General features: G+C 39.2%; 1 protein-coding gene across 3 annotated transcripts in view; it reads left to right on the top strand.

The window, feature by feature from the left end:
* Nucleotides 1–2,466: 2,466 nt before the first annotated feature.
* The window catches only part of SPATA16 (spermatogenesis associated 16), a 284,912-nt gene continuing 274,158 nt past the window's right edge, over nucleotides 2,467–13,220 (top strand). The window contains exons 1-2 of one of the 3 annotated variants that reach the window (XM_051859144.2): nucleotides 2,528–2,602; nucleotides 5,112–5,201. Coding sequence is in view for 1 of the 3 variants with exons in the window: in XM_070072508.1 (XP_069928609.1) it covers nucleotides 4,158–4,205 (48 nt within the window). In the remaining 2 variants the exon portion in view is untranslated. Of the gene's footprint in view, nucleotides 2,603–4,053; nucleotides 4,206–5,111; nucleotides 5,202–13,220 lie in introns of those variants that run through there. The other 2 variants (XM_002716430.5, XM_070072508.1) reach the window with 2 other exon arrangements.

Here is a 13,220-nt window from a genome sequence, read left to right on the forward strand (position 1 = left end):
ATGGCCAATAAGCACAGGACAAGATGTTCAAGTTATTAGGAAAATGCACTTTAAAATCACGTGGAGATATCACTTTTAAAATAAAAAAAAAACTGACAATACCAAGTGCTGGTGAGTATGTCTAGTAACTGGAAACCTCATATATTCAAAAATGGTACAGAAAACTTGGTACAGCAAACAATGTGACAATTTCATAAGAAGTTTAACCAACCCTATATTACCAGCAATCTGATTCCTAGATATTTACCAAGTAAAATAAAAACTTACATTTTCACAACATGTGTTTAACTATTTATAGCAGTCGTTTTTAGATTTATTTATTTATTTACACAAAGAGAAAAGGAGAGGCAGAGAGAGAGAGGTCTTCCATCTGCTGGTTCACTCCCCAATTGGCCGCAACGGCCGGAGCTGTGCCGATCTGAAGCCAGGAGCTTCTTCCTGGCCTCCCAAGTGGGTGCAGGGGCCCAAGGACTTGGGCCATCTTCTACTGCTTTCCCAGGCCACAGCAGAGAGCTAGATCGGAAGTGGAGCAGCTGGGACTCGAACTGGCGCCCATATGAGATTCCGGTACTGCAGGCGGCAGCTTTACCCCTATGCCACAGTGCCAGCCCTATAGCAGCCTTTTTTATGATCATCCCAAGTGTCCCTAGCAGCAGGGAAAACTACCACATCAATCAGTGATGGTGGCTGAGGTGGACCGGTAGGAACGGGACTGAAACGCCCATTTATTCCACAGCAGATGCTTCACACACCTCTTCTCTGCTATCCTGACACCTTGCCTTGAAGCACAGTTCCCCATTTTGCAGAAGGGCAGGAGTGAAGGGAGATGGATTATTTGAATCACATAAATTTCCCCCCCCGAAGTGAAACTTAATAATCATTTTTGATCGTACTTTATAAAAGATAACTACAATCAATGATTATACAGTATAGAGTAGTCAATCATGACTGGACTATTCTTACAAAATTCAAAGCAGAGGGGCTGGTGTTGTGACCTAGCAGGTTACACCACCACCTGTGATGCTGCCATCCCATATGGATGTGGTTTGAGTCCAGGCTGCTCCATTTCTTCTCCAGCTCCTTAGGAAAGCAGCAGCAGATGTCCCAAGTCCTTGGGCCCCTCATCCCACATGGGAGACCCAGCCCAGCCCTGTCCATTGCAGCCATTTGGGGAGTGAACCAGCGAAGGGAAGATTCTCTTTCCTTCTCCCTGAGTGACTGCCTTTCAAACAAACAAATTTCAAAAAAAAAAAAAAAAAAAAAAAATTCAACACAGGTAAAACTCAACAGTTGTATTAGAAGCCAAGGAAGTCATCACTTTCAGTGCATAGACAAGAGGTGGTAATCAGAAAGGGCTTCGGGATGCTAGGAATGTTTCTTTTCATTTTGTTTTGTTTTGGTTGTAGGCTGGTGGTTACCTGGATGGTTTTACTTTGTGATAATTTAGTGAGCACACTTGCAATTAATTCATGTTTCTGCACATACGCCATATTTCACTTACAAGTAAAAAACATGATTTGTTAGACTGTAGAAGAAAAGCAAGAGAGCGATCACTATGCAAGTCACAACTGTGGTTAGGAAAAACAAGGCAATCCCTTAGGGTTACAAAGATATCTTCAATAATGTTCTACTTCGCAAAATGTGTGGAAAGTACATGGTTGTTCTTTTTGAAATGCTTGTTTTATTAAATATATAAATATTTATACACTTCTACATATGTGTTTTTAGAGTAAAAAAAATTTTAAATATTCTTTATACAAGATACAAAGAGGGCAGGCATTTGGCCCAGCTGTTAAGTCACTGTTTGGTACGCTGGCCTCCCACATTGGAGAGCCCAGTTCAAGTCCTGGCTTCGCACCTTCTGGTCCAGTTTCCTGCTAATACATACCCTTGGAGGTATCAGGTGATGGCTCAGTTGGCTCCCTGCTGCCCAGGTGGGAGACCTGAATTAAGTTCTGGCTGCCCCAGGCTTTTGGAAAGTGAACCACCAGATTAAGGATTTCTCTTTTCTCTCTCCCTCCTCCTACCTCTTCCCTCCTCCTCCCTCCCTTTCTCTCTCTCGATTAAAATGAAAATGAATACAATGTAATAAATAATTAATATGTAAAAGTTTATCAACTCTATTTTTAAGTCTATCATATCCTTGCATTTGTGTGTGAAAGGGGCAGAGGAGAGAGCATCTATTTATTTTTTTGTCTACTTATAATAAAAAGATTGCAAAAAGATACAGTGAAATGGTCCTAGAGCTTCTCTTTAGCAGTAACTTTAATATGTCTGGACTCATTCACCGAAATTACGCTTAACGATCATATTACTTTAAGAATTTGAAACCGGAAGAGGGAGGAGGGAAAACTGTAAGGAAAAACACAAACTTTGTTTCCCGAGCACAGGTGCAGGAACGGCGAAGTCTGCGGAGGCGCCGGCCGCGCGGCTTGCGGGCGGGCCGGCCACGCGGGCGTCCCGCTGCAGACCAGCGCCCCCTGGAGCACGCAGGCCAGCGCGGCCCGAGCGGGGCGTTTGGAACTGGCGCGGGCCGATGCTGCAGCCGGTGGAGTCGGGAGCTGCTGTTTGACCGCGCCGCCACCGAGGCGCGACTGCCTAGGTAGGAGAATCGTGTTTGCCGTGCTAGGACGTGTGTAGTGGGAGGGTTTGAGGAGAAGGAAGGAGAAGCGGGAAGCGCGCTCGCGAGAGTCGGGAAAGTAAGAGCTGCGTTCTCCCTTCCCTCTGCAGGCCCAAGGAAGGAACGGTGCCTACGGGTAACGCTAAAAAGTAGCCGGGAAGTCCTCGCCTGCAGGCAGTTAGAGGACAAGGGCCCCTGCAGGCATCCTAGCACGTCCTCACCCTCACTTAGATGGCAACGGAAAGGCTAAGATTCCGCGCTTTTTTTTTTTTTTTTTTGGAGTAACAGATTTTTTTTTTTTTTTTCTTTTACTTCATCCTAATTTGCTTTCCCTACTATAGTAGAGTCTTGGGCTGTCTACTGCTAGTCAAATGAGAGACAGTGACTATTTCAGAGTCCAGATTTTGTTGAACAGGCGCTATATGGGCTGCTGTTGGCGCGTTAACTCATACTGTTGTGGACTGAAGACGCTGAATGTCCCAGCGTGGGGTTTGGGGAAGGGAACAAGTCTGAGCTCCCTCTCTCCAAGCCATACAGGCTGTCCACATCATCACATCCTAACACCATACCGGCCTGAAATCTGTGTGGTGAAATGATTTGACGTATGCGTAAGGGTATGAACGACTGTCTTGCACAAGGAATCTGCTGTCCAGAGGTGGTTCAGCATGTCCGGTGACACTAGCTACCAAACTTTATTTAAAAGTTGGATTTTAGATTTCTTACCCCTAAAATATTTATAGATATCAGCAGAGGGCTCTGTTTTTGAAAGAAGAGGGAGGGGGCGGGTGCTGTGGCGCAGTGGGTTAACGCCCTGGCCTGAAGCGCTGTCATCCCATATGGGCGCCAGTTCGAGACCCGGCTGCTCCACTTCCGATCCAGCTCTCTACTATGGCCTGGGAAAGCAGTGAAAGATGGCCCAGGTCCTTAGGCCTTACTACCCATGTGGGAGACCCGGAAGAAACTCCTGGATCCTGGCTTTGGATAGGCGAAGCAACGGCCAATTGGGGAGTGAACCAGAGGATGGGAGACTGACCTCTCTGTCTCTCCTCTCTCTGTGTAACTCTGACTTTCGAATAAATAAATAAATTTTAAAAAAAGAAAGAAAGATGAGGAAGGTAGCTGCCATTTTGTGTAAGTCATTAGTTTTAGATAATGCATGAAACTTACTTTGTAGTGATGTTTTGTCTATCCTCATAAGATTAAGGTATTAACAATGTTATTATAAATACAAAAGAGCTTAGATTCTTTCATATTTCACCAATGAGACCTTAGATGCTTAAATGTGCTGCCATTTAAGTAGTATTACAGGATTTTGGGGCAGTTTTCTTCCAAATGGCAAAACAAATTAACCCAATAATATTTTACAGAGATTTTTTTTTTATGTGTGACAGAGGCTCAAGAATTTTTGTAAAGGAAAAGTAAGCATAGATAGAAGAAGAATCCCCTGTAAGCAAGAGATGGGCCAGAACACTTCAAACCTCCCACCTCTACACAGCCTGTCGATTTCTTCATTGTCCTGATTTCAGTGAGGAATGAAATGTTGATTCTTATACGGCATAAAGGAAAAGAACAGGAGGCAAGACAGGTGTGTATCATTTGAGAGAGATTTAAAACAAGATTTAAAACTCTTCTGCAAGTGCATAGAACAAGTTGATGCTGATGAGTTGCTATGGTGTTTAGTAATGCAGGACACAATCAAGATACAACCAAGATGTTTTATTCCCCAAGTGGACGGTTCAGTGAAGTATCAGTTCAGTCTTGTTCCATGTGCTACTCATCTGTATTATAACCAAATAGCCAACACTTTTCAGCTGGTCGCTTTCAAAGATATTTCCAAAGAGAAATCATTTTTAAAGTCATTCAAAAAATACCTTTTTTTCCTTTGCCACTGTTAGAATGGAGGGAAAAAAAAAACTACTTGTAACTACTACTAGTTTCTTGGAAATTGATGACAACTTCACTAAAAACAAATGAGCATGAATCATGAAATATAGAACTTTAACATGATCTCCAGACATAAACCAAAGTAAGTTACTTCTTTTTTTTTTTAATCTGTTTTTTTTTTTTTTAATTTATTTGACAGGTAGAGTTATAGACAGTGAGAGAGAGAGAGAGAGGAAGAAAGGTCTTCCTTCCGTTGGTTCACTCCCCAAATGGCCACCATGGCCGGAGCTGCGCCGATCCGAAGCCAGGAGCCAGGTGCTTCTTCCTGGTCTCCCATGCGGGTGCAGGGGCCACAGCACCTGGGCCATCCTCCACTGCCCTCCAAGGCCACAGCAGAGAGCCGGACTGGAAGAAGAGCAACCGGGACTAGAACCGGCCTCCACATGGGATGCTGGCTGCAGGCAAAGGATTAACCAAGTGATCCACGGCGCCGGGCCCAGTAGATTACTTCTTGCAGGAAAAAATTTGCTAAAGACACACAACGACTAGAGTCATATGCTGTACATACAATTTGACTGCAAGACTAGTGTCTTTCTTTTCCTTTTAGGTGACACGTCAGTTTAAAACAGATGAATCAGTACCCCGACAATAGTAGGCCAAACTAACAAAAGTGATATTATACACCATATGCTCACGGGTTTGTAAATCCTTTTGCATCAGGGAGTCCAGAATATTGTCTCTCAGCTAGTATAGATATATTGAGTCATTTTCTTGGAAAGTAACGTTCAAGTTGTAACATTTTGCACCCATAAAGAGAATTTTTTCAGAGATGTTAGAAAATAAAATATTATAGCAATCTGGCTTAAATATCGCCAAAATAGAGACTATAACTTATCAAGACTCTGGCTAAATTTCAAAGTATACACAATGAATGAGCATGAGCCATCTGTCCAATAGTGTATTTCCTAATTGTCTAACTTTTTTAAAAAAATTGCTGAGCAATAATAAACTGATAATTATAATGATAATAATGATAAAGTAATAGCATTTATTGAGCACTCACTTTTATCAGGCAACCTTTCTCTATTACTCAACAACCACGTGAGGCAGGTGTTATCATTAACTTTAGTTTGTAGATGAGGAAACTGCAAGACCAGCATATAACCAATATCAACATCATTGCAAAATATCTACACAGTAGGAAAAATTGTAAAGTATCCTTAGAGTAAAAATTTAGGTTCACTTCTACATTTTAGAAAGCCTTCAGGGCTATATTTATTTATGTACTACATGATGTGATAAACAATTATGTATATCTATTTACATCTATTATGACGTGTGCAGGATTCATTGTATCTGAACTACTAGTATTTAATAACTTGGTTACCTTTGAGAGGTACTGGAGCTGATTTGACACAGAGTGTGTATTAATATGTGTCTTTTTAAACTTAATAAGTAAAAACTGAAGCTGAAGTCACACTGCATTCTAGAAGTCATGACAAGGGGAAAACTATTGTGGCTTTAAGTATCCCATTTAAAGGATATGTTTCAAAAATACTAGTATTATAATTACTGAATAGAAATCAGAAACCTTATTTTTATAGATGTATTAGCTGTCCTATCTTGCTGTTTATCTTACACTTACTTAAAGAGTTGTACATGTGCCTTTCAAGAGTAAGCATTTGTATACAGAATTAAAATTTATATATAGAATTAAAATTAAGAAAGAGATTCCTTTTTACAGGAGAATGGAATTTTATGTAATTTGGAACTGGTGTTTTTAAATGTGTTTGAAAATATAGGCTTGAAAATACTGGTCTTGCTTTTCTTCAGGAGCCTTTAGATTTGTACTTTTAGGGTGGTAATGTTAACTGAAGAGGTACTCTCGATCTATGCCAATGTCTGTGTTTCTCCAGTAGAATAACTTTCCTTAGGAAATTCCACATTGTGAGTGTTCATCTGATTTCACATGCATGAATGCTTCAGTGCTCTCCCACCACTTCTCACTTAAACCCCTATTAGCCAGCATAACTCAAGCAGAAGAATTCAATGCTGTCTTTACAGATCACCTAAGTTATAGCTTGAGGAGACATTGTAGTGTCACCTTGTGTCCAAAAAGGAAAAAAAAGTCTGCATTTAACTTGTTAGAAATCAGCTTAATCTTGTTAATTTAAAAATGTAAGGAGCAAAGCTATGACATAATAACCACTTTGCTCCTTTGTTGGCATTTGGGAACATAATTTAAGTTGTAGAAAAAGAAGATTGCTGCAGTAGTCCCATGATCTTCATGTTAACTCTCAGCATGTATTCTCAAACCTAATGTAGCTGGTCTCTACTTTAGGGAAATGAGTGTGAGATTTAGGTATGTGGAATGTCCATGGGATCCTCCTCAGAGAAGAATAGTAAAGGAAGAATAAACACACAGAAGGCATCTCAAAAATTCAGATCGCTCAATTTCCTCATCTTTTATATTCAGTAATTCCATGTTAGCAGAGAAAGGAACATCATTCCAAACATGGGGTCATTGCTGGATTGAGGGGAAAGACTTAATGCACATTAAAGCTGATACTAAATATACATTTAAACACTTAAACCCAATGGACTGTGTGTAGAATTCCTTCAAGATACGCATTCATATATTCATTGGCTAGTTCCAGAAATGTAGAAAAGGAAGTTCTACAGTTTGTTAAAAGTTTTATGATATCTTGCGTTGCCATTCCCATGCTGTAGGCCCTACCTTCACAAGACTCTCATGTTACTTGGACTGTTATCACCGAATTTCTTTGACTAGTACTGACACTAACCTGGTCATCTGGCTTTGTTGTTACCTCCTGACAGCAGGTGACCACTTCTGTTTTCCACTTATCTGTTGGTATCCATAATTCCCAACATTTTTTCATTCTTCTAGATCGTTCAGATTTTTAATGTGTTCTCAGAAATACTGGGGTAGGGTTGGGTGTAGAGGGAAGGCTGTGTCATTTGAAAAAGTTCCTGCAGAGCCCAATTAGTATCTTTCTCCAGGCTGGAGGGTACTGCTTCTCTCTGGGACAGTCATACCTGCAGATGCTGCCCTTTGCTGCTATAGGCTGATTTAGATAAAACTGATGGCAGAGGCAGAAAAAAGTTGTTATTTTTTGTAGTAGAACTCATCAAGCAAGCTTCTAAGGCCCCAGTTCTAGTAATATTGGAGTGTGGGATTGGGTAATGGAACTATTTAAACTTTCCAATCAGAGATAATACAATTATGATTTAAAATAGCTTATTTGGGTAAATATTTAATAAAATTGAAATTCAAATTTCCTTTCAGGTCCATTTTCCCCTATCAAATAGTCACTATTTTCCTCCTTCTTCTCAAAACAGAGGACAGGGAGAGGTTACTCATCTATGTGGTTTCCAGATATTCCTTGTGTCCATCAATATCTTGCGGTCCTCATTGGTCTCCACTGAGATATTCTTCCAACTTTTTTCCCTAGGGCTAAGAGTTGATTGAGGTAGGGCTGTTCCTGAGATGGTTGATCTCATCACTAGGTCTCCATACATCTTAATTAATAGAACAAACAGTGGAATCTCAGTGGAAGCATAGAGGTTTGTTTTTCCTCCCCCATCATAAATAAATATTTAAAATTATGATAGTGAAAGCAAGAAATTTGTTCATATCCAAGACTGTTTGTCCAGGCTCTTTGGGGCTTTCAAAAACACAGAGAATTTTTTTCTACCTCTCATACATGCGGTCTAATAGTTTGAAAGCTACTGGTACAAACTACATGTTATTTACTTTGTGTAGTTTACCCTCCTGGAGAGTTTTTATTGGGGAGGCGGGGAGTTGGGAGGAGTTGGATCCTGACTGGCAATCAGGTTCTTACCCTGCTGTGTCAGTTGTATTTCCATACAATAAAGAGATTGTATGTAGTGAAGTAGGAGACACGTTTTCAGGGAAGATGTGTTTTGGGTAAACTCAGATTCTTTAGTAATGTGAATTTCTAAATATTACTTGGAATTTTCTTAATGTAAACCTCTTATTAATGTACAACATACATTTAGTAAAACATGCTAATTTTAAGTGTACATAGCTCAGTTTTTCTTTTTATCAGTGATGTATATTTGTGTAACCAGCTCTGAGGTGCAGAAATGGTGGCATGGTTAATCCCAGGACCTCCCTCAAGCACCACCCATTCACCGGTTACCTATTCTGACTCCTAACACCATAAATTAGTTTTGCCAACCCTTGATCCTAATCTAAATGAATCATAAATATATTTTCTTTTGGATTTGCTTCTTTTATTCAACATTATATTTGTGAGATTCTTCACTGCGGTTATTTGAAGTTGTAGTTCATTTATTGTCATGTATAATCTTCTATTTTGTGAAAATATTTTCTGTCTACACTGCAGTTTATTTTTTAGCTATTGTTGATGGTGATTTTGGATATTTTCAGTATATATTATTATGAATGGTGCTACTGTGAATATTTTTGTCTATATATTTTGTTGAGCATTTAATGTGCATTTCTGCTGTTATATATTTTTTTAAGTAATTGCCCAGACATAGGATAGGCGAGGAAGCAGATGCCGTCCAACACTTTGCCAAAGTGGTTGTACCAATTTACATTCATTATATGCAGTGTGTATGAGTTCTAGTTATTAATACTTGCTAGTATCTGTCTTTTTAATTCTAGCCATTCTGGTCAATTTGTGTGGTATTGACTTCAATTTGCATTCTTTTGATGACTAGGGAACTTTTATAACCTTTTCATTAGCTTACTAGGTGCTATTTTGTGATAGGTCTATTAAAAGTTCTGGCCCTGGGGCAGATTTTGAGGCAAAGTGAAGCTTATTGATAAACACATCCCTTATTGGAGTGCTGGTTGGAGTCCTGGCTACTCTGCTTATGATACAGTTTCCTGCTAATGCATGCTGAGAGCTTGCAGATGACGACTCATTTGCTTGGGCCTCTGCCACCCCTGTGTTCCAGAGTTCCAGACTCCTGGTTTTGGCTTGACCTATCTCTGGCTGTTGTGGGTATTTGGGGAGTGAACCAGTGGATGGAAGAAATTTGTGTGTGTTTGCCTTTCAAATAGATGAAAATAAATAAATCAACAATTTTTAAATGGGGCCAATCCCTCTACTGGATCATCTGCATTATTCATACTGATTTATAGAAATTCATTATATATTTTAGATGAGTCCATATCAAATATATTTATTAGGCATTTTCTTCCATTCTCTGAATTGCCTTTTCATTTTTTAATGGTGTGTTTTGATGAACAGGAGTTATTACTTATAATATAAAGCAATTTATTATTTTTATATCCTAAGAAATCTTTGCCTATCTTAGTCATGAAATATTTTTCTAAAAGCATTAATGTGTATATTTTAGACTTAGCTTGCAATATGTGTGAAATTGATTTTTGGTGTGTTATGTAAGTAAGGTATCACAAATCATTATTTGCTTTTGCCTTAGCCAAGCACCTTATTAAAAACATTCTAACTGCCTCCATTGCAGGGCAAGATCACTCTTATATAACTTAAATAACTGTTTGTGTTTGGGTCTATATCTAGACTTTTAATTGTATTCAGGTGGTCTGATTGTCCATCTTTGCATCAAAACCATGCTGCCTTCATTGCTGTAGCCATATTTATGTAAATTCCAAATATTTATTCTTCTTCAAGATTAAAATGGCTATTCTATCCTTTCATAGTTCCTATAAAATGTGAAATTTGTTGTGGCCTGACATATGAATAAACCATGGCTGATCTTGGTAAATACTTCAGATACAGTGACAAGAATATATATTCTGAAACTCTTTGGTGCAGGATTCTATATATGTCATTTAGGTCGAGATTATGATTAGTTTTGCATAGTTTCTATATTAAAATATTTCTTTTTCATTTTTTCCTTTTTGACCTGAAATTGCTTTAGCTGTTGATAAAGATGTGTTACAACTGGAATCTGCCAATTTCTCTTGATTTTCAATTTTTGCTTTATTTTTTTTTAACTTTTATTTAGTGAATATAAATTTCCAAAGTAGAGCTTATGGATTACAATGGCTTTCCCCCACCACAACTCCCTCCCACCCGCAACCCTCCCCTTTCCCACTCCCTCTCCCCTTCCATTCACATCAAAATTCATTTTCAATTCTCTTTATATGCAGAAGATCGGTTTAGCATATATTAAGTAAAGATTTCAACAGTTTGCACCCACATAGAAACACAAAGTGAAAAATACTGTTTGAGTACTAGTTATAACATTAAATCACAATGTACAGCATATTAAGGACAGAGATCCTACATGAGAAGTAAGTGCACAGTGACTCCTGTTGTTGACTTAACAAATTGACACTCTTGTTTATGGCATCAGTAATCACCCTAGGCTCTTGTCATGAGTTGCCAAGGCTATGGAAGCCTTTTGAGTTCACTGACGTCTGATCTCGGATGCTTTATGTTTTTTAAAGCTATATTAATGACTGAGTATAGATTGTAAATTGTACTATCTTCTCCCTGCATTATAAAATTCTATCTGCAGCTTTTCATGGTATCTTCTGCTTCTTCATTACATCTTCTGCTTTTCATTATAAAATATCCTTCTATATCTGTTAAGATGCAGTCAGAAACAGAAACAGACTAAGCAGCTGTACAACAGAAGTGTTAACTATCTAGAAAAGTGATTAGCTAGTCAAAGTGATAGAAAGAGAACTGGAAGCATTTCAGAGGTAGAACCTGCAGTATCCTTAGGAATAAAGCAGCTTGTACAAGGAAGTTGCCTGGAACCTTATAGGGAGATCTGCAAGGCTAAGAGTCAGACCTCTGAGGGGATGGAGTGGCTGCCACAGAGCCTTCATTTGCCTCAGATCTGGGAGAGCAGTGTGGTTGTGGTACATTTGCCAAAGGGCCACTTCTGCTGAACTGTGAGGACTGTCACAACAGTTATAATTGCTGCCTGGACTCCCACAAATTGATGCACTTACTGCTGATGAAAACAGACGGTCAGAAGGATGAAAAGTCTTTTCTTCTTCCAGTCGTGCAGTGTCCCTTCTCTACCCTGTGTTGGCAAGTCTTAACTCCTACCCAGCTGAAGAAACACGATATATTCTGCAGAGTTTCAAATCCAGTATCACAGCATAGAATGAAGGGTGCACTTGGAACTGACAAAATAAATTAATATCTGGCACATCTTCTTTATTTCCAGTAATGCTTCTTGCCAAACAGTCTACTTAATCTGATGTTAGTAGAGCCTGGCCGTTACTGGTGGTTACATGCTATATCTTTCTGCATGGTATTTTCAGCTCTCTGAAGCAGATCATAGTTAGGGTTTATGTTTTTCCCCAATGTGTCAATCTTAGACTTAATTGAAAAATTTGGTAATTTTATGTGTAACTGCTGATATTATTGTGTCTGCCATATTGCTATCTGATTTTGTTTGGCCCATTTTATTCTTTTCCCTTTTGGGAATTAATACAAAATTAAAATTTTCCTATATAAACTCACTGAGTATATATTATTTTATCATTCTTTAATTTTTTACACAAGAAATGAACTTTTGACTTAATCCATGTTAATGTAAATGATTATTTATAAACAAATCCCTAACAATTTTAGAACTTTAAAATGCTTTTAACTTCATTCACCTTCTCTCATCATTTGTCTCATGATTACTTTTCTTTTTTAATTCTACCTGCATTTTAAGTCTGTACAGTCACTGCTATTTATTGCTTTATGCACTCAGTTGACAGTTGATATTCATTTCTGCATATGCATTTTTTTTCTTTTTGGACAGGCAGAGTGGACAGTGAGAGACAGAGAGACAGAGAGAAAGGTCTTCCTTTTTTCTGTTGGTTCTCCCCACAATGGCCGCTGCGGAGCACCAAGCTGATCCGAAGCCAGGAGCCAGGCGCCTTCTCCTGGTCTCCCATGTGGGTGCAGGGCCCAAGGACCTGGGCCATCCTCCACTGCACTCCCAGGCCACAGCAGAGAGCTGGCCTGGAAGAGGAGCAACCGGAACAGAATCCAGCGCCCCGACCGGGACTAGAACCCGGTGTGTCGGTGCCATAGGCGGAGGATTAACCTAGTGAGCTGTGGCGCCGGCCTATATGCATTCTTACACGCTTATTTTTATGACTTCTCATCTACTCCTGCATTTTGTCTTGCTTCTGGCTCATTTTCATTTCCTGAGACTCTAACTGTACTTTATGAGACCTTTCCACCATGATTTACCTGTCTCAAAAGTTCTTTACAATATTTTCCATTATTTTACTTCTCTGCTTAATTTTTTTTAAGATTTATTTTTTTTTTTCAGCAAGAGAGAGAGAGAGAGATATCACACCTGCTGGTTCACTCCCCAAATGGCCTCAACGACTGGTGCTAGTCTAGACCAAAGCCAGGAGTCCAGATATGTAGCAGGGACTAAAGCACTTGGAACATCCTCTACTGCTTTCTCAGCCACATTAGATGGGAGCTGGATTAGAAACAGAGCAATGGAGACTCTAACTGGTACTCCAGTTTGAGATGTTGGTGTTACAAGGGGTGGCTTAACCCACTGTGCCATAACGCTGGCCCCTCTGGTTAATTTTAACTATTTTTTATTGATGTTTATTAAGTTTACTATTCCTATCTTCTGTTACATCTATTCTATTGTTTAATCCAACTAATGAGTTAATTTAAGATAACTTTCTAGAATTTCTATGTGATCCTTTTTGTAGATTACAATGCTCTTCTCTATC

Source organism: Oryctolagus cuniculus, chromosome 4 (assembly GCF_964237555.1).
Source record: "Oryctolagus cuniculus chromosome 4, mOryCun1.1, whole genome shotgun sequence".
Classification (NCBI taxonomy): domain Eukaryota; kingdom Metazoa; phylum Chordata; class Mammalia; order Lagomorpha; family Leporidae; genus Oryctolagus; species Oryctolagus cuniculus.